General features: G+C 47.0%; 4 protein-coding genes across 4 annotated transcripts; 3 read left to right on the forward strand and 1 right to left on the reverse strand.

Annotated features, from left to right (window-relative positions):
* Window positions 1–8,922: 8,922 nt before the first annotated feature.
* Window positions 8,923–9,399, reverse strand: F5891DRAFT_1187498 (uncharacterized protein; the record flags this gene model as incomplete). Its single annotated transcript, XM_041366857.1, has 2 exons — window positions 8,923–9,219; window positions 9,283–9,399. The coding sequence occupies 2 exons, from the start codon at window positions 9,397–9,399 to the stop codon at window positions 8,923–8,925; spliced, it is 414 nt and encodes a 137-aa protein (XP_041227199.1).
* Window positions 9,400–10,810: 1,411 nt separating this feature from the next.
* Window positions 10,811–12,985, forward strand: F5891DRAFT_950385 (uncharacterized protein; the record flags this gene model as incomplete). Its single annotated transcript, XM_041374958.1, has 3 exons — window positions 10,811–11,076; window positions 11,128–11,300; window positions 11,421–12,985. Coding segments are annotated over 3 exons (2,004 nt in total), but the record flags the coding sequence as incomplete, so codon positions are not given.
* A 3,371-nt stretch (window positions 12,986–16,356) lies between these two features.
* On the forward strand, window positions 16,357–19,057 carry F5891DRAFT_1187500 (uncharacterized protein; the record flags this gene model as incomplete). The annotated part of the gene is made up of 5 exons (XM_041366858.1): window positions 16,357–17,189; window positions 17,328–18,097; window positions 18,164–18,306; window positions 18,357–18,641; window positions 18,689–19,057. The coding sequence occupies 5 exons, from the start codon at window positions 16,357–16,359 to the stop codon at window positions 19,055–19,057; spliced, it is 2,400 nt and encodes a 799-aa protein (XP_041227201.1).
* Window positions 19,058–19,283: 226 nt separating this feature from the next.
* F5891DRAFT_979439 (uncharacterized protein) lies at window positions 19,284–22,965 on the forward strand (the record flags this gene model as incomplete). The annotated part of the gene is made up of 14 exons (XM_041376888.1): window positions 19,284–19,482; window positions 19,539–19,655; window positions 19,706–19,801; window positions 19,852–20,213; window positions 20,264–20,486; window positions 20,524–20,723; window positions 20,775–20,971; window positions 21,025–21,073; window positions 22,102–22,259; window positions 22,349–22,403; window positions 22,451–22,526; window positions 22,549–22,634; window positions 22,688–22,897; window positions 22,942–22,965. 14 exons carry the CDS (start codon window positions 19,284–19,286, stop codon window positions 22,963–22,965), a joined length of 2,052 nt encoding a protein of 683 aa, XP_041227202.1.
* Between the last annotated feature and the right edge of the window lie 1,205 nt (window positions 22,966–24,170).

The raw sequence follows: 24,170 nt of genomic DNA on the forward strand, positions 1-24,170 counted from the left end.
ACTGCTCCGGTCGCGAAGAGCGAGGCGTCAGTTGCAAGTGCAAACTGTTGCGAGGAGTCGGGGTTCCGCAGAACCGGTTCGGTGGTGAAAAGCTTCTTCAGATGCTGGAATGAAGCCTCGGTAGAATCGGACCAAGAGAAGGGGATCTCCTTCTTGGTTAGATCGAGGAGAGGGCGTGCGATGTCGGAGTAGTGGGGAATGAAATGACGATAGAAGTTGCAGAATCCAAGAAAGGACCGCACGTCCTTGACCGAAGAGGGTTGTTGCCATTCGCTGATGCCTTTCAGCTTGGCAGTGTCCATAGCGACCTGTCCAGGTCGAATGATCATACCGAGGTACTCGACTTCTTGAGAGTCGAAAGTACATTTCTCGGGTTTGAGGAAGAGAGACTCTTTGCGGAGTTTCTCCAACACTCGGCGGGTCCTTTGCCGGTGTTCGTCCAGGTTATCTGAAAAGATCAGGATGTCGTCCATATAGACGATTAACCATCCTTCGTTCAGTTCTTCTGAAAATGTCTGGTTCATGTAAGCTTGGAAGGTGGCGGGTGAATTGCACAATCCGAAAAACATTACCTTGGGCTCAAAGAGCCCGTATGAGGTGGAGAACGCGGCTTTCCACCTGTCGTCGGGATGAATGAGGATATTGTTATATCCTGATTGTACGTCGACCTTTGTGAACCATTGCGCCTTGTTGAGTTTCGCAAGCAAGGGTGGTATCAAAGGGAGTGGGTACGCGTTCTTGATCGTCCATTCGTTGATGTATCGGTAGTCCTGGCAGGGGCGGAGAGACCCGTCCTTCTTGCCGACAAAGAAGAATCCAGCAGCTTGAGGAGACTTCGAGGGTTGGATGAAATCTTTGGCAAGGTGTTCGTCCAAAAATGCTTTGACAGCATCGGTTTCCTTTGGTGAGAGCGGGTAGGCTCGAGAAGACTTCGGAATGAAGCCTTCCTTCGTTTCGATCTTGTGGTCTACTCCCGGCCGCGAGGGGGGGAGTTTGTTCAGACCATCCTTTGCAAAGATGTCAGCAAAATCATGAAGATAGGAAGGTACCAGTTCTTCAAATGATTTCTTCTTCTTCTCCTGCGCGTCCTCCATAGCAAATTCTTGAGCTTTGTTGGAGGTCTTCGTGTAGTCCTGCTGAGAAGTGAGGATCCAGAGGTTCCGGAGAGGTTTTGCTCGTCTATGGAGAGCCTTCCGGATTTCTTTCTTCGAGGTCCCGTCCTTGGTGAGCGGAGTGTCGAAAGAGATGTTCTCGATGATCCGGACGGATGTTCCGTCCGAAGCATATTCCACTAGAACTTCATCGTCAGTGAGGGGATAAGTGGAGACCTCCTCAACTTTATCCGCGAGATGGGTCTGTCCGACCCAGACATCGTCCATGGTATTGAAGTCGGTGTCTTCGAAGGGCACGATGATTGGCGCCGTCTTCTTCTTGTTACGCTTCTTGCGTTTCTTGATTTCCTCGAGGCAATGTTGAGTGCCTTTGGGGAGTCGCTTGAGGGGCGAAAAGTCCTCGTCGTCGAGTTCTTCTAGGACAGCCTTTTCTCCACGAAAGAGATATGGCTTGGCCTTGCTTTCTCGCCAGGAGGCGTTGAGTTCCCTCTCCACCTCCTTTGACCTATTGGTCGCAGGCAGGGAGATCGTGTTGGCCTTCCAGTCGATATTGGGCATCATGGCACTAAGCCAAGGTTTTCCAAAAAGTAGATCATCATGCTTGGAAAGTTTCGTTACGTTGAACTTTCCATACATAAGTCTCCGATCGAGACGAATGAATAGCATGCAGTATTGGGTTACCTGTCCTGCCGAGGACGGGCTTCCGTCTACTGTGGTGATCCGGAAGGGTTTCTTGAGTAGGTGGGTCCGGATCCCATTTCGCTTGACGAAGTCATAGCTAATGAAGGTCCCACCTGCCCCTGAGTCGATGATGGCGGTCGACTGAACGGTTTTGGCACTGCAAGAAGAGAAAAGTGTCACCGGGACACGAAACTCGTTGGATTTACCAACAGCTTTAGTATACAATGCGCAGATAGAGGGAATTGACCGTTCGACAAGCCCTCTCTTTAAAAATCCTTTCTTTTGACAAGGTTGACTTCGATGTCTTCCTCGTCAGAAGACTCGTCAAGCTGGCGGACGCCAGACTTGCTTGGCTTCTTGCCTTTGTCTTCTTTGTCGTTCTTGTCTCCTCGGCGCACCTTCGGGTGGAACCGGGAGTCGTTTGCTCGATGGCCCTTCTCCTTGCATTTGAAGCAAAGGCCTTTATCGAAGCACTTCTGTCGTTCCTCGGGCATGAGGGAACGATCGACGTCCATAGCATCAGGATCGCGTTGGCGGACCTGAGGCTTTGGGACGTGCCGGTGGCCGGAAGGGCGTACCGATCTGTTGTTGGACACAACTGCTCTTGATCGCTTGTAGTTGGCCTCCAACTGTATCGCGGCAGTGTACCATTTATCGATGGTGGTGGGGACGACCTCCTTCCCGTAGATGGCGGTTCGAAGTCCTGGTTTCAACCCTCGTTCGAAGAAGTGGATGAGGGCGACGTCCTGCTTGAGACTAGCAGTGGACGACAGGGTTTTGAATGTCGCAATGTAGGGCATCACGTCGCCGGTTTGGCTCAAACCATGAAGCTTTGTTAGAGCTTCAGTCATCCGGTCGACCGGGTGGAAGGATTCGGTGAACGCCTTCTTGAAGTCCTTCCAGCTACCGAAGTCGACAGTAGGTTTGTCGAAGGCGGCTCGGTAGAAGGTGTCGGCCCAGACGCGGGCGTCTCCATCGTTCATGTACTGGAGTGCAACAGCGACCTTGGTTTGGTCGGAGCTGTAGATCGTCGAGTTGATGAGGAAGTATGTCTCCACCGAGTACATCCAGCGCTCGGCATCATCGATGCTTCCATCATAGTTCTGTGGTACTCCAGCCTTTAGTTCAGGCCTGGATACGACCACTGTCGGTTGTTGGGTGGGGCCTCCGGACATTCTTGTTCCAGGGTTCGAGTTGAGGTTGCCGTACGGTTGTTCGTCGGGAAACTCGTCGGAGGACGTGTGGTCTTCTTCCGATTCTTCTTCTTCAGAGTCCGGAGTGTTGGGATCACGTTCCCAAGGGTACTTCGGGATCCAGGTAGTCGTGGTGTCTGTCGGTTAATGGCCGTGCGGGTGGCAGGGCGCAAAAAAGGAAACTTGAATCTTTTGTTACGCACTCAAATAGATCTGTTATGCGGAGCCCTAAGAGGGGCGTCGTCCACTAACGTTCGTGACGTAACCGGAAGGGTCCGGTGTAGCGACTGAGACTGGCGACGTCGAGTCGGCAGATATCAGAGACGAGCGTGTCACGTGACTTCTAAGACGGATGTCTTTCAAAGTCACTGACGTTCTCAAAGTAAGGACAGTCTTGTCCGAACGATGAGTAGTCGATTGAGGTAGACTTAGGCGCGATGAGCACCTAAGAAAAAGATACTAGAGACTGAAGCTGAGGGGGCTTCAGAGGGAAGTATGTTCGAGGGAAGATTGAGTAGATTCAAGTTAGGGAAACTAGTACAGAGTGACCGACTACTTATACTAAGTGGAAAGGGTTAAGGGCAAGGCTACCGTACTGTAGGTAAGGGCAAAGGGGAAATGGAAAGGGTATAGGTACGATGGTGGCAGAGCCTGATTAGTGATGTAAGGTCGAATGCGGAATGAGACCGAGAAACGTTGGAACGAGCCAACGGTAAATGATACAATGTGCAGCATGCACGAGTCAAAGGAAAGATAAGACAAGATAAGGAAAGCCACGTTGATGGCACGAGTCAGAACGAGTCATAGCCCGAAGGCACGTGCGCACGTTGGTGCGATAGGAGGGGGATGAGGGACGGGAACGGTCCCGAGGATCCGGTCAACGGATAGTCGGTAGAGAAGTGCGAGCCGGAGGCATACGAGGGCGAGGACGAAGGGGAAAAATGATAGGGGGGCCATGTAGCCAGTGTTACTTGTAACATACGAGGAATAGGTCGTTCACCAGTCCGCATTCTATCCCAGTCTTCGCTCACTGACCACACGCTACCATCTCCATCCTTCTGTGGTTGTCCCGACGCCCTTCGACTAAGAGCATCCGCCACTGTGTTGCTTGCACCTGACCTATGTCGTACATCTGCAATTTGGTAAGCTATGATGCCATCTTGCCATCTGGCATGCACTATTGATGGCTTATCATTCAATAATGTATCTCTCAATGCAATACAATCCGTCTCGATTTCGACCGGAAAGCCCCAAATGATCAATCCGAATTGATCGAACACATATTTCAATGCTGCGAATTCCAACAGGTAGGGCTTGTACCGTTCCTCTGTTGGTGATGTCCGTTTTGACGCGAATGCACTTGGGTGAACTTTGGTAGTCATTTCACCTGACGTTTCTTGAAATGGAAAACACTGTGCTAAGACTGCTCCGAAGCCATCTTTGCAGCCATCACTGATGACGATAAACGGTGTTCTGTCGAACATGGGTGCTTTGAGTACCAGTTCCATCAAGAGAATTTGCTTGAGCTTTACGAATGCACAAGTGTGTTGTTGCTCCCAGAAGGTTTCGAGTTTGCGTTCTCTCAAAAACTGTCTATACTTATGTTTCCCTCCTTTCGCGCTGATTGGTGGTGCATCCAGGTTGCATAACATGTCTGTGAGTGGTATTGTGATACAAGTGTAGTCTTTGATTAACGATCTGAAGTATCCTGTCAAGCCTAAAAAGTGCATCAATTCTAATAAATTTGATGGAACTGGCCACTCAGCAACTGCGGCAATCTTCATTAGATCTGGCCGTATGCCCTCCCGTCCCACTCATGCTCCCCCAAAAATGACTTCATTCATGAACAATTGTGTCTTTTTTGGCGATATTGACAGGTTCCATTCTCGGCACCTGGTGAAAAACATGCATAAGCGATCCAGTAATTCACTGAATACATTTCCCGCCATTGTGCCATCGTCGACGTATAGCTCCATGAGTAGCTTGACTAGAATATCTGACAGAGCCAGTGCTGTAAGGTCGCTGAAGCACGATGGAGCTCCTTGCACACCCATTGGCATTCGACGATATGCTTCATATCCTCGCCCTTCCGTGTAGAAACATAGGTATGGTTGACTGTCTTCCTCTACCGGTATCGTGTAGAAGCTGGCTGCAGAATCCAATACGCAAATATATTCATGCCCTGCTAAATGTTGCTGCTTCGCTGTGATGTCCCCTTGTGGTGTTGGTGCAACTTGAGAGATTTTATTGACATCATTGAAGTTTTGACAGATACGCCATTTGACCTTTGGCATATTGGTTTCCTTCAATTCTGGTTCTGCTGCTGATGCTGAGTCCATGTCAATATCTAAATCCGGTGGCTCACCGAGTGCGATACATTGCTTATTAACAACCCTCCGTATGTCCTCCATCGAAAGGCTTGTCCCTGAATGTGTTTTTTGTATGAGGACCATTGATGCGACGGCCTTGACTTCGTCCAATTTGATGAACCTTGTAATCCCTGCTTCCCGCATGTCGTCCAATACTGGGAACAGGTATTCTCATTGCGGTTTGGTTAATGGTCGTTGGTGTACTTTCTTCGAGAACATAGCGTCTGGTGGGATCTGTAGTCGAAACTCAATGAAATCTACTGATTTCACCTCTCGTACTGATAGTGCGAAGACATCTGCGAATTCCGCAATAAGTGCTTGAGTCTGTGCCCATTGATCTTCTGTAAGGTGTTCTCCATAATGGAGCGCATTCACAATTGCTTCCACTCGTGCTGGCCAGAACAGTCTGTGTTTGGTCAACCTAGTAAAGATATCTTTGGGTAGCGTCGAGGTTGATGGGTCTAGTACATCACCTGCTGTAGGTACTTGTTCTATATCTTCCACTTCGAAAACTGATTGAGGAACTGAGTCCGATTGCATTGCTTGATGAGGGGTGATGGTGAGCTCGTCCGTGTTCCTTTCGCTGATGGGTGCCTGTTGAATTGAAGTGTTAGTTGATGAATCGAGTTTATGTATGTCTATAGGTGATGGTATAGTAGATACATGTAATATATTATTATTGTTGTTGTTGTTCTGCTTAAGTATAGACATTGAAGATGGTACGGTTTGATTAAAGGTGGTACTGGATGGGAAATGGATAGCTGTAGGTAAGCATGGATGTGGTAACGGTCTAAATGTGGTGAAGTTCGAGATTCGATGGAAGTCGTTACCATATGGGAGTAGTATGGCGTCACTGCTATAATCATGTATTGCACGCACTTGCTCTAATAGTGGTTTTCCAATTAGCATGCGCCACGATTCTCCACTAGGAAATACTTCGAAGGTTGTTTGAATATTGATCAGTCCCCAGGAGATTGTTCCCAACCATACACCGGTTGATGATACTAGAGAGCCATCAGCCATATGAAGCGTTCTGGAAGATGGACTTAGCGGGGATAATCTTCTTGCGATCCGCTGAAAGGCTGCTGTGTCGATTGCGTTGATCATGGCGCTGTTGTCGACTATGGCTAGGACTCATATCTTCTCTCCCTGAGGTCCATGCAGGTGAGGTACTGTGAGGAAGGGATTGCTCGTTTGAGTTCTGATTGCTTGCCCTGCATCATCCAACAAATAAACATCAGCGATAGTATTGCTAGATATAGTGGAGAGTACAACTGAGTGCGTGTTCATTGATAGATTCTCTGACAATGTTACTACGTCCGTAACTGAAGAAGAAAGATCTGTAGTCAAAGGGTTACTAACTGGTAGTGAGTTAGTTTGCGAGAGATGAGAAGGTAATTTGACAGGCATGGTAGGCGATCCGTTCTGAATATGTACAATATTGAGTGCTTGCGGCGCTGTAGAGGATGAAAAAATGAAATGTTCTGGCTTCGTCGACATGGGTGATTGGTTGGTGGATGGACTCTGATCTTGTGGGACTACTGCTGGTCCATCATTTGCAGTGGTCCCCCATAGTTTTCTGAACTCCACTCATATCCCTGGTCCGAAACACCTGCTCCCTTGTATGGTTCTCCCCAACTGAGTTCCTCCTGCAGCGCAATATGGTAGACTGGTGCAGACAGTGTGTTCCCTTGCGGTGGGAAGTAAAGATGGTTTGATGTGGTGACATATTGAACTGGTGTGGGGTATGGAATTTGTGGTGTTTGCTGCTGGGTTGCTCGTCGCAATAGTCCTGCTACATACTGATGCCATCGAGTCTCATGTGATCGTAGTTGACTCGTAGCCATGCACTGCGAACTAAGGTGCATCGGATCCATGACCATTCCACAACTATAACACTCTCCCGATCCTAATATTGCTGTTCCCGGACGTAGGGGATATGGCCGTTCTAATGATTGAGCACTGTCCATACCATATGCTCTGTGCCATAGGCTGACATCTGCTTCATATTGCCGCATCCCAGGTTCTGTGTTGGGCCTTTGCAGCATTAGAGCCGCCTTTTCTAGAATCTGGGAGCGAGACAGCTGTACTCATGGGATAAATGTTCCCCTACTGTTGCCGTACGTTGGGTATCCACTGCGCGCCAGTATTCCTACGTTCATTGATGGTAACATTGCTGGCGCTGCAGTGAATAATGATGGGTTGAGAGTATTTGGCATCCATACTGGTGCAGGGTGGTTCATGGGTGATGTGTGCTGCAAGAATTGTTGTGGAGCGGGCGAGGGAAATGCTACGCTTTGCATCTTGAGTTTGGAAATCTCTATGTCCCTCGCTCGTTCCTTGTCTAAATTCTCACGTCCTCATTTGAGTTTGATGTTCAGCACGTCTTGTATGTCTTCCACGAACTTGTCCCATGAGTTGTAGATGCACTTTAGATGGTCTTTCAGCAGGTCCGGGATGCCTTCTAATGCGTACTCAATCATTGCACCATCCACATCACCCATTCCCAGTGCCAATCGTGAGATGTTGACTGCCCAGGTTACATGTGCATAATTACCTGTCCTCCCTTCCTGCGTCCAAACTCCAATTTCGTCTTCTTTCAACACTTGCGCCATGATGCGTTCCTTCTGTTGCGCTCGCATGAGTTTAGGACGCTTAGGAGGTGGCCAATGTTTGAAAAATTCAAGTTTGAGGTTGGCGAATGAGTTGAGGTGGTGGGACATTAAGTTATGGTACCATTCTTCTGCGACTTCTCCTGGTGTCAGCTGCATGCCGAACTGTTGGATGCACTGTGCATCTGTCCAAGATATAGGGAGTGATAGTTCAAATTGAGCGAACCATGCTGATGGGTTCTCATTCTCCCCATAGTCGCCATAGAAGAGTGGTACTGATTTCACAGTGTCTGGTGTGCCCATTGTCTGCGTTTTGCCTAAGGCTGCCCGTGGTTTGTTTGATTTTGAGGTCGTTATGGGAGGTGGTTTACGAAGTGCTGATGTCGTCTTCGCTACTGACTTACTTCTCGGTCTAGTAGGCGTAGTTGACGATAACAAGATTTCAGTAGAATTTGAGGAGGGAATATTGTCTACCGGTGTGAAGCGTGCTGGGTGAAGGCGAAATGCGCCTCCGGTTTCTCCTGATGGTTCATGTTCAATGTAGTGAGGCAGCGGCAGAGAAACGTTACGTCTCCTTGGTGTTGTTGGTGCTCCTTCCAAGGGATTCATTGGGGAAGAAGTAGGAGGAAGTACTGATAGTGTGCCTCTTCGCTGTAGGCATCGCAACCATGCGCAGTCTTCAATTGAAATTTCACCTGATCCAGATTCCTGCTTGATTTCGTGGGTCACCTCCCCACTCTCATCACCATATGTCCTAGCCAGCCTTGTGCTCGGGAAAGGGTGAAGACAGCGTCGTCGTCGTCATACGTGGTATGATACAAGAGTGTGCTCTATGTGCTCCCAGACCCTAAGCCCCAAGACCCCTGAATCTGCCGGTCGAGTCCTTGTCTCCTCTAACTGTGTCATCTGCTCTACTCTCCTATCCTCTGCTATCCCTCCTGACCTCGTCTTCCTCCTATCCCTGTCTCCCCAGCCTTTGCCTGAAGCTCCCCACTACAACGGCATCATCCTTGCTCAATAGATACATCTTGCTACCCTTGGCATAGCGGAATGCACCCTGAGCCAATGGATGGTCAAGATTTCCACCAAAAAATGTGCGTGCATTATTTGCATCTTGAGCTGCTGCTGAAGTCCGCTGCTCTGCGATGCTGTTAAGGATTTGCTGATATGAAAACCTCTTGCCGTTTCTGTCGCTGAATGCATGCCAGAATGAGGCAGTGTCTGGGTAACGCTGGCGCTCCTTGGCAATGAACTAGACAAAGGTTTTGATTAATCGAGAAAGTGGAGCTTGCAGCGAATCAAGGTGAGAACACACCTTCCAGTTCCCCCACTCAACCCTTAGAGCATCCCAGGCTGTTGTTTTGACCCCCTTTGCTCTTTTGTAGAACCCACCCCAGTGTTTTACAGGAATTCCGCGACCACCCACACACATCAGTAAAACACAAATTTCTCCCAGATAATGCTGATTTTGACAGTTTCCCACAGTTTCCCACAGACTCTCACAGAGCAGACAGCGCTCACATAAGGCATATAAGCACAGACAGGTAATTCGCACAGTTCCAACAAGATGTATAGCTATCATGGTCACCAGTGCTCGCGCTGTTCGAGTTGAGCGACAAATATCTGTACAAATAAACTTGTACTACTAGATACTACCAGTGCGAATCATTCTGTTAAAAATTGATTGAATATACACGATGATGCATTATGTACTTGGTACTATGATACAAGAAACAGTGTGCGACTATGAAATACACACATCCCAATGTCAATCCAACTGGATAGTAATGTTTTGATGGGTGGCAGCCTGTGGCTTGATGTGAGAACCTGTAGCTAGTCAACTATAGCACCATGAATATCAATGTATCAGGAGACTTACTGTGTGAAGCATGGGGAAACACGTGATGAGAAAGACCTTGTCTTTTAAAGGCGATCCGCATATACCCCAATCCAACATCTGCCTTGTCCAGTTTGTGCTTGGATATACTAGATTTAAATTTCAATAAATGGGCCAGAACTTCATGCTCGTGGACCATGCAATCAGCCAGGGATTTCTTGGCTCTGAATATCTCTCGTCTGGCTCTCGCGAGTTCCATAAGTAAGTTAGCTTCAAGGTCGTCTGTGTCTTCAATGGTCTACAAGTATGTTAGATGATAGATAATAGTTGCTGGTAGAAATATTGAGCCACTTACCATAGAGCTAATAGTGTCAGCGACATCATACAATTCCGAGAGATCGCGGTCATGGTCGCCAGTTTTCACCGGGGTTCAGAGACATTGATGGTAACCTGCATGCAAAACACAGCACCAAGGGCAGCAATCAGATGTTTTCATTGAGGTAGGGAGGTTGTTGTGGATGTTAAGACTAACAAGTGGGGTCGGCTCAGACATAAGTTCTAGAAATATAAGATGAGTTTGTATGTATGTGTGAGAAAGGACGTCATATGTGTCCTTTCTCACACATACATACAAACTCGTCTCATATTTCTAGAACTTAATATTACTATGTTCCAGTGTCCTTTGTGCAGCAGAGATGGGTTCCACGATGAGGTCGCTGTGGCCTGGCATACGAATCAGCCTTGTTCAGGTTGTAGTACCTGGCTACAAGATATCATTCGGTTGGAGTCTGCGCGCACCGATGAGTCTACTAATAGTATGAACGTGGACAACGATGAGCTTGGTATTCCCAACGATTATGCTCACCTCGAAAACACGCATGAAGATGATGACAGATCTAGAGGCTGGGGTGAGGATACTTGAGGTGATGTTGATTTCAATGAGGGTTGTTCTACCGGTGATCTTGTTAACAAAGAAGAAATATCAACGACTGGTGGCTTCATCGACTGGTTCCCCAGAGTTTCCCAGTCATATGGCACAGGTCATACTTTCCTTGATTTATTCAACTCAGACAAAAACAGTGTGCACCATGCAAGGAATCTTTACTACCCGTTCAGTGGCCAGAAAGATTGGAAGCTTGGGTCATGGCTACTTCATTCAGGATTAAGCATGGGGAAGATAGATAGCTTTTTGTCACTCGGGATGGTAAGTACTCAATATTTTCAATCAGTCAAGTCTAACAAAGTGTATGTTAAGATTAAGGCTCTTCCTCTGTCATTCTCTTCAGCCAAGGAACTGTGAGGCAGAGCAGAAATGTTGCTGAGCGGTCCATGCTGGATGTCTCAAGTAATTAAGATGACACATCCAACGAAATCACCGGTCGTATTATATTGGCATGACCCCTTGGATTGTATCTCCAGTATACTTAACCATCCATCCATTCATGACTGGTTAGACTTTATGCCCTGCAAGGTGTATACCACGGCGCAGCGACTGTGTTGTGTGTACTCCGAATGGATGACAGGAGATGATGCGTGGAAAATGCAGGTGTGTATCTTCGTTTATGTAAGGTAGTCTCAGTACTTATCATTTTCGACGCAGTCAGCTCTACCATGAGGTGCGACACTGCTTGGGACCATTTTATCATCTGACAAGACAAATGTGTCTATGATGACAGGCGACAGAGTCGTGCACCCGCTCCTCATAAGCCTCACTAATATACCCATGTCCACCCGACTCAAGATGTCATCTAATTCTTTTGTGCTCACTGTGCTGCTCCCGGTGCCAAAATTCCTCTATAAAAAGAAACATATGCGTGGCATGCTGGAGGATCGCCTAGTCCATCAATGCTTGAATATCATTTTAGAGCCACTTAAGCAGGCTGCCCACGAGGGCATCATGTTGTCGGATCCCGTTGGGCATAGTCACTACTGTTTCACTCCTCTCGCAAGTTACATTGTCGACACTCCAGAGGCTATGATGCTGGCTACCATTGGTGGCAAAACTTCCCCGGTCACTATGGCCATGTTCAAGCAATTTGGCGACTCTTTCCGACACGAGCCTCGAACTGGTTCAACAACACTAGCACAAATAGCTGCCATCTGGAGAAAGGTCAATCCTGATAATATTGAAGCTTTCTTCCGCAAAGCGCAGAAGTTTCATTTAAACGGTGTCGACAAACCTTTCTGGCAGGATTGGCTCTTTGCTGACCCATCACACTTCCTCACTCTCAAAAATCTTCACCATCTTCACTGCGAGTTTTATGATCATGATGTCAAATGGATCATATGTGCGGTTGGGGAAGCAGAGATTGATTTCCGCTTCTCAGTGTTGCAGCCTGTGACAGGATTTTGCCATTTTCATGGTGGCATTTCAAAACTGAAGCAGGTCACAGGGCGTGCCAAACATGATATACAGTGCTCGGTTATTGTGGTCAGTGCGGATGCGGTACCCATCGCCGTTATGACTGCTGTACAAGCTCTGATGGACTTTCATTATTTCGTACAGTCACCACGGATCGATGATCATGATATTGAGCGTATTTCTGCAGCACTGGCCGAATTTCACGGCAACAAACATGCAATCACAGCTGCTGGGTTTCGTCGTGGACAACACAACAAGCCTATCGATAACTGGTACATCCCGAAGATAGAGCTTATGCACAATATAGTTCCCAGTATATGCAACACCGGTGTCACCATGCAGTGGAGTGCGGATGCTACAGAGCACGCACATATAACTGAGATCAAAGATCCTGCACGGTCAAGTAATAATAACAACTACGATTCACAAATATGTCATCACCTTGACCACGTGGACAAATGTCGTTGTTTTGACCTCGCAACAAGTCTATTAGACTTGAGGCTGCGAACCAACCTGGACCAACACGTCAACGTTAACGATGACATTGTTGACTCTGATGTTGACAATGACAATGACAATGACAACGATGACCTCCCTGCAGACCTCTTGGCCACAGTCAAGTACCCTGGATATGCACGTCCGATCACTGACTACTTTGCAATGGCAAAGGTCCTCCAGTGCAGGGAGGTAGGGACAGTCCCTCTACCATTATGCACCTTCGTTGTTGGACGTACAGCCTTTCATCTCACTTACAGCCCGTCAATCAGGGCCATCTCTGTCGACAATGCTGCCCTTAAATTCGGCCTTCCCGACTTATGACCAGCCATCGCTGATTTCCTTCGTTGTGAAGATACTCATGGGTATGATCACGTTCATCCGCTTGGAGGGGCTAGGAGGAGTGGGTTCAATGCTTCGCTTCCATTCAATAAACTGCAAATATGGTTCAAACTTTGACTTCAGGATATGGAATTTCACAATACCACCAATGCGCGACCTGCGCAGACCCTTAACTGTGCACCACCTTCCGACATCTGGACCTTCGGTCGATATGATACTGTTATCCTCAATAATGAGGATGGGTACTCATGGCCTGCTGATGGTCTTCATGGTGATTGATGTTCTTCCATTACTTATTCTATATGCTCTCTAACTCTTGAGCTTCCAGGCCATATCATCGCTCAAATTAGGCTTATTCTGCATCTGATTAGAAAGACAGGCACACAGGAAGTTTGGAAGGATCACTTCCCCACTTATGTGCAATGCTTTACTAGCAATAGCGAGCACAAACCAGCTACGCAGTTACATTTTCTCAAGAGGGCGAAGTGGTGTAGAGACTAATATCTCTGTGGGCTTGCAGGGATCTAAAATCCCATTGTCACTATCACTTCCCAATATAGCGCGACTCATATCTCACACAGCGCTGTAGAAACAACAATACTGTGAGGAGCAAATGAGGCTCCAGACTGTATCTATAAATGTTGTAAGGTCGCGCTTTGCCTAGTCTGCGTTACTTGAGAAGACAAGTGCATTCGACCCTAAAGGGGAAGCGAGTGCAGCAAAGATATAGAGGTATGCACCAAAGTGAAGTGCGACAAAGCGCAGGTGCACGCAAGGCACGGGAACACGTGCATGTATTAGTGCGAAGCGTGGTGAAGGTACAACAATTCAGATGGTGAGTCTGAACAATGTTGGGTCTATGCAGAACCTAGCTGCTATTCGACTCTAAAGGGTTTCTGGACCAGGCTTAAGGCTCAGAGGAGAGGAAATATCATAAAAACTACTGAGCACTCTGACTCATACTGGTAACTGGTGCAAAGATTGCTTGATTATGTAAGCTACAAAAGTGCCAACATAAGGTAAGATAAAAACAGTCTCTACAAGCCCAGCCAGAAATGAATCCCTACAGCGGGAAAGTGTGCGCTGAAGGTACAACAATTCAGATGGTGAGTCTGAACAATGTGTTGGGTCTTGCAGAACCTAGCTGCTATTCGACCCTAAAGGGTTTCTGGACCAGGCTCAAGGCTCAGAGTAGAGGAAATATCATAGAAACTTGCTGATCTCTCAGACTCATACTGGTAACTGGTGAAAAGATTGCTTGCTTATGTAAGCTACAAAAGTGCCAACATAAGGTAAGGTAAAAACAGTCTCTACAAGCCCAGCCAGAAATGAATCCCTACAGCGCGCATATGCGAAAATGATAGATAGACTAGACTTAAGTGATAATATGATGCAAGAGATGTGAGAGTGCGAGATGTAAAGGAATAGAGTTCTATTGCGACTTTCTAGGTAGTAAGTACTAGGTAAAGTGAGAGGTGAAAGTAAAAGTAAAGTAAAGTGAAAGGTAGGAAAAGTAAAAAGTAGCTTGGAAAGTTCATAGTACTATGTACTGCTGGCACTTATATAGCGCACCTAAGCGCTGTAATGCGGAGCTGAAGCGCTACCGAGTAGGTATGTAAAGATATATATGAGTGAGAATCCATGATAAAAATAAAGACAGAACAATATGCAAATGAGAGAAATAGAAATATATGCACTAGAGGGCTTGGTGGACAGTGGATGGGTGCTTCTGGATGGCTGGCGCTATAGGGCGCTCAAGCGCAGGAATGCGCGTGCGCGTATACATCGTGAAGTGTGGGAATGGTGCGCGCATGGCGCACGTTGCACGGGAAAGCTGTGCCTCATAGTGGAATACCTGCGGATAGCACACATAGTGATGCTGCAAGTTTGTGCTATGTACTCCTAGTGTAAAGCGCCATATCACACCATGAGAGGCATGAGTCTCTACAGCGTGCTCAAGCGCTTCATCGGCCGCTCACAAGCACCAGCGCTCCGGTCACTCCTCAGTCGCGCATTGGGCGCATGCATCCTTGGTTCCGTCGCACATCCTCCGTCCATCCATTCCATGTCTGTTCGGTTCGTCGGTGCGTATTCCGATTCTATTTTCATTGATTCTGACATATCTCCGGCGCTTATGGCCATATTTCGTATGTTTTCTGTTATGGACCCTTTATTACATATTATCTTGTCCGCTTCGCTTCTCGGTTCGCTTTAGCGCTTGACAGTGCTTAACATTACTTAGTATATATAGACGCGCATAAATTGTATAATGAGGATCTTTCTGCCCACACATTGTTGGACTATAAGTCTAAGTTGCCCCCTAAATCTAAAGTATCTAAGTACAATACGAGCGCCACCGCCGTACATTACTAGAAACTCTGCCCATTAGTTTTCTGACTCATCAAGAGTTGCTGCGCTCCACCACCCGCACGTGCACCACTTCCGCTTAGTGCGCGCTTCCGTTACAAGCCGCGCGCCGTTATCTATTGTCGGCCGCTATCGCCCATCGGCTCTTCACGTCGCTTTCGCTCATCGTTGTGCGCCTTACCAGGCTTGACCAAGCGCCCGGTTCAGTGTTTCCCTCTGTTTTATATACTTAGAGGAACCTTCTCAGTAGCAATCCCCTTGGGCCAACGTATATCTCGCTCACTGAGGACTACTTGAGTTATCTCATACCACCTATATTCACCCACTTCCCATTTCTCTTCTACAGCGGTCAAACGGGACTCGCATTGGTGATGTCATACCAGTCACCCAGCTCAGGGCGCCTGTTAATGTTGTCCCTCGCTTTGGCACAAGTGCAGACCCTCGTCTCACTCAATATAACAGTATGGAGCACGCATCAGAATTCTGGCTCAATAAGTACTGGGACAAAAATCTTTTCTTCCCTCTTTCAATGTAGCACACCATTTTTTTGAACCATTGTAGGGATTCATTTCTGGCTGGGTTGGTAGAGACTGTTTTTACCTTACCTTATGTTGGCACTTTTGTAGCTTACATAATGAAGTTATCTTTTCACCAGTTTACCAGTATGAGTCTGAGAGATCAGCAAGTTTTCGTGATATTTCCTCTCCTCTGAGCCTTGAGCCTGGTCCAGAAACCCTTTAGGGTCGAATAGCAGCTAGGTTCTGCAAGACCCAACATTGTTCAGACTCACCATCTGAATTGTTGTACCTTCACCGTAATGTGCCTGCTTTAGCCAAAACTCCAGTTATTTTTGTATGAATCTTGTGTTACTTTAGTTAGACTGCGGCGATAAGCAATCTTGTCTCACCTTTGTTGCCTCACTACCCAGCGCCAATACGCCCCATTTTTATAGGACTGTCGACGATGGGATAAAATTGGCATCGCTAATGTCAATTCCTGTCAACAACATTGCTACCTTAAACAAAATGACAACCGTTGAGCTTGACTGTCTAGTGACAACTGAACCTCAATCCCCAGCGAATGGTTCGCTAGGCCACCTACTCCCTCTGATTTTCAAGCCTTTCACAGTCAAAGTTCCCCAGGCAGACACACTCAGAATCAAACTCAGCAAAATACTTCATCGCAATGCACAGATCAACACCATCTTCAGTCAAAACTCCCCGGACGACATTGTGCCACTGTATGATAGTCAAGCTGGACTTTGGAACTGGGCACTTCCAACCACACCTCCTCAGTCATCCACCAATTCAACCGATACTACTCTTCCTCAGCCAGATGTCAAGAAATTCACTCATGAAGAGATATTCTCGTCATTTTTCAATGTTCTTAGTACTGCTATGGCTGAATCAGAAAGCAAGCTGATTACGCTATCTGCAACTTGCACATGGAGTGCAAGCAATTCTACGGTTGCAGTGTCTGGTAGCGATATCAAGCGCAAGCCTGATCTTGTGCTATCCAATGAGATCAAGCCCAAGTGGGGCAATATTCGCGTATGCGCTGAGCTGACATACAGCCAGTATAAGCCTGCACAGCGGATTGTGAAGGCTGCTGATACTCAGGCATACTTACTTCTCAGAAACCAGCCCTGGAGACATTTCACACTCATACTGTCATTCACACACCAATATTGCGAACTCAGGGTCTTGTTGTACGACCATGCTGGTGGTGTTGTGACCCCTCATATCAAAATCCATCAGAATCTGAACGTGTTCGCCGAAATCATTGCTGCTGTTGTATTTGGCAGCCCAGAATGTATCGGGTATGATTCTATGGTCACCTTCTGGAAAAGTGTTGTGCTTCCCCCACCCCCAGGTACAGTCATACCTGATTATTGCCCATTCAAGAACTTTCCTGCCTGAACTACTCGGAGTATTGCCACTCCTGCCGAACATGACAGCGAGTCTCTTGCTGCGTTGCATGAGGATCCCCAGGAACTGCCCGCCAATTATGTGGCCGACTCAATACTCCCCTCCGAAGATGACCTTGAGCCAATACCCCACGCTGACTATGCTCCCGAGTTAACATCCAATGACGATCTTGAGTCTCTCGGAGACCTGATAGAAGAGCTTCCTGTCCTCCCTCCTTCCCCTGCTCTCCCTCCTCCTTTGCATATTCCGCTTCAACCCCTTGTGATCACCAGTGCTCCCTTGTTGGCCCTTGCATCTCGGTCTCCTCCCCAGGGGCCTGATGCCACCTTCAGCTCTACCCCTCATCCTTCCCATTTCCCCCACACTCCTCAATCGCCTGCAGAACCCTGCGGCCAGATCCATGTCAAGGACAAGATCTACATTATGCTGAGGATCCTTTTCATCACCAAGGGCCTCGTTGGTTGTGGAACTGTCTGTTACCTGGTTAGTCTGGATGGAGAAGAATATATTATTAAAGACCACTGGGTTCAGGGCGGTGAGGATAAAATCTTAAATGAGATCAACATGCTAGAAGCGATGAGTGGTGTTCCTGGTGTTCCACAGCTAGTAGATTACTGGCTGGTCAAAAAGTCAGACAACATCATTGACAACACACGGGATTATCACCACACAGAAAATCCAAGTATTGGAGGTACCCATCGTACACACATTCGCCTCATCATGAAGCCCTGCACTCGCCTCCTTCATGCATTTCAAACGCTGAAGGAACTCGTGAGGGCGATTAGGGACATCGCTATCGGTGAGCTTTAGTTAATTGTACATGAGTCTTGTGTTGATTTTTGTATTTTAGTCTGACACATGGCAGTAGAGCGTGGCATTTTGCATTGTGACTGTAGTCTTTACAATGCGATGATTATGGGGGAGCCCAATGATAGCAGGGGGCTATTAATTGATTGGGAATTTGCTGTATTCATTACTTCGAATGATGAATATACTATTGGCGGTACAGTAAGTATATCTCCCTTGAACGCATAAAATTTTGTTAACTGGTTTATTAGGGCACAATCCCTTTCATGTCACGTGCACTTCTCGCCCAAATGGCAGAATTGCAGGGCAAGGCAACACTGCAAGAAGCGCGGAAATCCTCTTCCAAAACTTTGGTGCTGCTACCATCTCGCATCTATCAGAGCTTTGGGGATGACCTCGAGTCCCTTTTTTATGTCTTCACCTATATTTGTATCAAGTACAGTGGTCCTAACGGCAAGGAGCGCGCAGAGTCTATACTCGACTCATTGCCGGATAGCTGGTCGACTCTCAACCTGGATGACTGCAAATTGAGGAAGGTCTACTTTTTCGCAGTTTCATCGGAGGAGGCCATCTCAAAAGACAGATCCACCCATACTCCGCAAAACTTATCCCCCTTGCAAAAGAGTGGCAGGCGATCTTGAGGGACAACATGGAGACAAGGATCACTTTTGACAGTGTTATTAATTTATTAGAACATCATCTTGCCACCCTTCAAGATGACGAGGAGCGCATATCCATCAATGAGAATCTCAGGAAATCTGCTAAAGAGCTCACTCGCCATATGGAAAAGTGGGTTGCAGAAATGGACTTGTCTACTACTAGTATTTCTTCGCCACAATTGGCCAAGCAGAAGAGGTGGGAGGCAGCTGACTCGGCGAGTGACTCAGATGGCTCAGTGTCTGGGGCAATGGTGGAAGATGACAACTTAATTTACTATGACCTGCCAGATTGACCTATGTTAGTAGCCGAGCAATTGTTGTCGGAAAAAAGTCACAGGCCATTGTAATGCCGCCGGCTTACAAGTTGGGTCATGTGCATTGAAAGGTACATTAAAAGTGCCTTTCAAGGCAGTTGAGGTCATCAAAAGCATGAGATATTCTTATGCAATGACATCGATAAACAATACATTCTGAATTTGAATCACTTCATCAATCGTGCAATATCACATCACCATCACCATGGGTCCCTCTCGCACTCATCGAAGCAAATACAACTTCTCCGAAGAAACTCTGACAGGGCAGCTTCTATGCCCGCATTGTAGCAAGAAGTTCAAGACCCAAGGCTTCAAGAAGCATGAAACAAGCTGCAAGAAGCAGAAGGACACCAAGGTGGAACAAGCGGAGTTCGCCATTCAATATGCACGAGATCAGAAAAGAGGTGAGTCCTCTGCTACCCGCTCTTGATGTTTCCTTTGACAATATTGAGGTATGCAGCTCGGCAGCAGGCTCACACTGACATGGGCATGATAACGCCCCCTAGTGCTGGCCCATCGCGATCAGTTGCTGGGATTCAGAATGCGCCCCCTGCAATCAGGGATCATAGTCCTCTAGGTATGTCTCACGTATTCTTTATGTGCTCCTCCAATGCCAACTGACACTAGCTGACCCTGTGCTGCCAGCAGATAACCTGGATGCTGGTGATTTCGAAGCCTACAATGGGAACTACAATGGGAACCTCGAAGGTGCTGGTAGCCTAGGTAAGCGTGCACCATATTCACCTGTATTGCTTACTAATTCTTTTGCATAGCCAACAGCCAGCAACATTCTGTTGAACCGCAATCTGCAATACCTCCACAGCCCATGGAATTCAAAACGATGTATCATCCTTCTGCTGGTCGTGAACCACTCCTTCAAACGTTTGAGGAGTTCGGTGTCAATTCGCATCCTGAGGAAGAGCTCCCTGTAGATGAAGAGCCCTGGTGTCCTTTCTGTTCCCGCGGCGACTTTGAGTTTGCGGAGATCGCACTCAATGCCGCACTCAATAAATCACAAATTGATGCGCTCCTTGTGCTCATTGGTCGCATATCGAGAGGAGAGAGCCAGGTAACTTTTTCAAATGATAATGAGCTGCGCAAAGCTTGGGAACATGCAGCTGCTCAGGTGACGCCGGTATGTCATTAATAAATCTCACATTTTGTATGATATATGTTGTGAATTAGTTTGTAAAACACAACATCACTGTTCCTTACAAAAAAGAACATCGAGTGTATAAGACTCATGTGCTGCCTCTGTGGGACTGGGCTCTTGATTTGTTAGCTAATCCACTGCTTGCTCCGCATTTTGTCTGGGATGCACAACAAGTTTTCAAGCACAATGGCAGGGAGTTTGAACACTTTTACAATGAGCCTTGGACGGGTGATCAATGGTGGGATGTCCAGGCATGTAATCTTTGTTAATATCACTATCTACTCTCACTCAGCATCAACAAATCAGAGTCGCCTTCCAAGTGACATTAAGGCTGCTCCATTCTGCTTCATCCTGTACGCGGACAAGACAAGACTGTTGTCCCACGGTACAGTAAAGGGATATCCTGTCATGGTCTGTTGTGCGAATTTGCCAGTTGGCATATGGAATGGAGAGGGCATCGGCAGTGGCCGTGTTGTCGGGTGGTTGCCAATCGTACGTCAACATTCTGATCAAATCTTCTGATGTGACTCATTATAGTTGCAGGTATCTGAAGATGCAGACGAAGAAGGCAAGCCAGGCTTCGTAAACCTCAAGCGCATCATATGGCATGAGGCATTCTTAAAACTGTTGGAACTGGTCGTGCAACACTCAAAGTCTGGTTATTCACATACTTGCTATGACAAGATCGCACGCTGGTTGTTTCCCATTATTCTGGTACTTTCTGCTGATTATGAAGAACAGTAAGTTCTATATTCTTACACATGTCCGCAATCTGATATTGGACTGTTTTTAGATGCATGATGTCTCTCATTCATGGCCACCATAGCAAATGTCCCTGTCCAGTATGTCTTGTACCACTCGAAGAACTTAGCGAGCTATCAAAGATGTTTGCATTTAGAACAGTGGAAGAAGCAATAGCCGCTGTAGAGACTCATGCCTCTCATGGCATGATATGGCAGTTTCCACCAAGGAGTACATAGCATGAACTTGTAGTGTCACTCCGTGCGCTACCCACAGTTATCCCTATATGAGGCGCAGCTTTCCCGCACAATGCGCGCACACTTCCTGCGCTTCGTGATGTATATGCGCGCGCACTTTCCCGCGCTTGAGCGCCCTATAGCACTAGCCATCCAGAAGCATCCATCCACTGTCCACCAAGCTCCCTAGTGCATATATTTCCATTTCCTTTATTAGCATATTGTTCTGTCTTTATTTTTATCATGGACTCTCACTCATATATATCTTTACATACCTACTCAGTAGCGCTTCGGCTCCGCATTACAGCGCTTAGGTGCGCTATATAAGTGCCAGCAGTACATACTATTACGGACTTTTCAACTTACTTTCCATTTTTACAACTTACTTTTCCTGCCTTTCACTTTACTTTCCACCCACTATCTACCTAGAAGAACATAGTAGAAATCCATTTTGTCTATATTTCACATCTCTCTTCTCTTATCTTGCATCATATTATCACTTAAGTCTAACCTCTTTCTCATTTCCGCACACGCGCGCGCGCTTTCCCACGCTTCGCGCTAATACGCGCGCGTGTTCCCGTGCCTCGCTTCGGCGCGTACCTCTAGATCTTTGCTCCACTCGCTTCCCCTTTAGGGTCGAACGCGCTTGCCATCTCAAGCATAGCAGACTAGGCAATGCACAACATACAACATTTTTAGATACAGTCAGGAGCATCATTTGTTCCTCACAGTATTTTTGTTTCTACACCACACTCAATGTTTACAAGGTCAGCAAAGCTCGAGGTGAGGAACTACTCAAGGCATTAGGATTGCGTGCTGTCGCGGTAAGTTATCAGCGATATTCACTCTCTCGTTTCGCCTCCATGTTTTTGTTACTAATATCTCATCAACAGAATGTTTTCTGGCTCGTTGCGCACTCTGACCCTCATCAAGCCATCAGTTTTGACCGCCTTCATGCCCTCCATCTTGGTATGTGGAGGCACCTACTCGAGGAGTTGAAGAAAATCCTCAAAGTGCTTGGACATGATGAAGAGTCAAAGGTCGAGAAACAGTAAGTCATTCACATGGCGATTCTCATCAACTCATGACCTTCAGTAGGGTTGCTAGTTTCCCTTGATGGCGCAATCTTAATCATTTCAGCACCATCATCCACATTACCTTCAGTGATGGTAACAAGATGCAAGATCTATCCAAGGTACGTATCATGAGGCTTTTGGCTTTCTAATACTAACTGACGTGCAGCAAGCCTTCTATTCTGCGGTAAACATCTTGAACCAGAGGACCAGCCCAGAAGGGTATAAACTTCTTCACATTATTAGTAGCTATCTGCAATTGGATAGCTATGTATATTGGTCTCGACGTGCATACATCAAGCACGCTGGCAGCAATTGATGCTGAACTACTTGTTTTTGATAGCGCACTCAAGGTAAATGTTTTGTTCATTCACTTTTTAAATAGATTGTTGATCACACATTCTAGGAATACATCAAATGTGCTCTCAATTCTCCCATCATAGGTCTCAAGCTTGACTGGGACTTTCCAAAGGCGCATCTCTGGAAGCACGCAACTAGGGACATCCGAATGAAGGGTGCAGTATGCAACTACAGCACCCATCCGAATGAGAAGCTTCATGGCCCCCTCAAAGAGGCCTACGAGCACCGGTCAAATGGAAAGGACGTCGCTGACCAGGTATGTTTCTAACATTATAGCATCTGATGTTCACTCATGTAAAGATCTTGTTAGATACTGCGTGTTGACACGCACAAATTCGCAGCCAAAATGTTGAGAGCGCATGTGGACGTGCTTGATGAGTGGTGCACATTGGCAGGAGAGGGCAATGATGATGATGAAGACCTGAATCCTGTTGCTTTCGAGGGGCACATCAAACTTGGTTCGATGCAACAGCCCGTAGCCATCCAAGACATCGAGACCCACAGCGGCCAATTGGATCGTGCGTTTCAAGGCTTTCGTAAGAAGTTTTCCGATTTTATCAACAACTCATTACCAACGTATGGATATCAACTGGAAAGATGGGTCACCATACCGACAAACTTCTTGGTGAGTTGATCTTGTTTTAGTATGTGTCTTGTACTGATTTATGTATTTCTGAACCAGATTCGTGAACATCACTTTCTCAAAGTTCACTACGAGTCTACCATCGACTGGAAGCAAACTACCGACTACCTTCAATGCACTCCAGGCTTCCATGGGCAACCGCGCTATGACTGCGCACTTATACAACTTGCCCAGGAAGTATGAGCCCCTTCAGTGACAAATTCTGTATTATACGGGCCAACCGACCTCCATAATATCCCGTATGAGACGGGCCAGCTGATCATGGGCCCATGTTGTGTATATTCTCGATGATGACGGATGGGCCGGGACACATATTATTTCCGATGGAGACGGGTGGGCCCATGTATGCCAATGATATATATATCCTTAATGTTGACGGATGGGCCGGGGGAATATGATCATTCATGGAGATGGGTGGGCCCATCTGGGTAATATGTAGAGTAGGATATTATAGACAGCTGGGCTGAAGAGAGATGTAAGGCAAATATTGTTATATAGATGGGCGGGCCGACATGGGTGTATTACATATATGGGTGGGCCGAGGTAGGGGAATATTACATAGACGGGTGGGCTGACGTAGGGTGTATTCCATATACAGGTGGGCCGACGAAAGGGATATCAAATAGACCGGTGGGCCGAGGGTGCTATAAAATATTTATTACATAGACAGGTGGGCTGAGGTGGGGTATAATTATATAGACGGGTGGGCCGATGTAGGATGTATTATATAGACGGGTGGGCCAACATAGGATGTATTACATAGATGGGTCGGCCGACGTGGGGGATAATACATAGACAGGCGGGCCGACGGGGGTGTATTACATATATGGGTGAGCCTAGATATGTTCCATCAAGACATACAGCTGATGTAGCCACCAGCGAATCA

The sequence above is a fragment of the Suillus fuscotomentosus genome, assembly GCF_016647785.1.
Source record: "Suillus fuscotomentosus strain FC203 chromosome Unknown F5891scaffold_21, whole genome shotgun sequence".
Classification (NCBI taxonomy): domain Eukaryota; kingdom Fungi; phylum Basidiomycota; class Agaricomycetes; order Boletales; family Suillaceae; genus Suillus; species Suillus fuscotomentosus.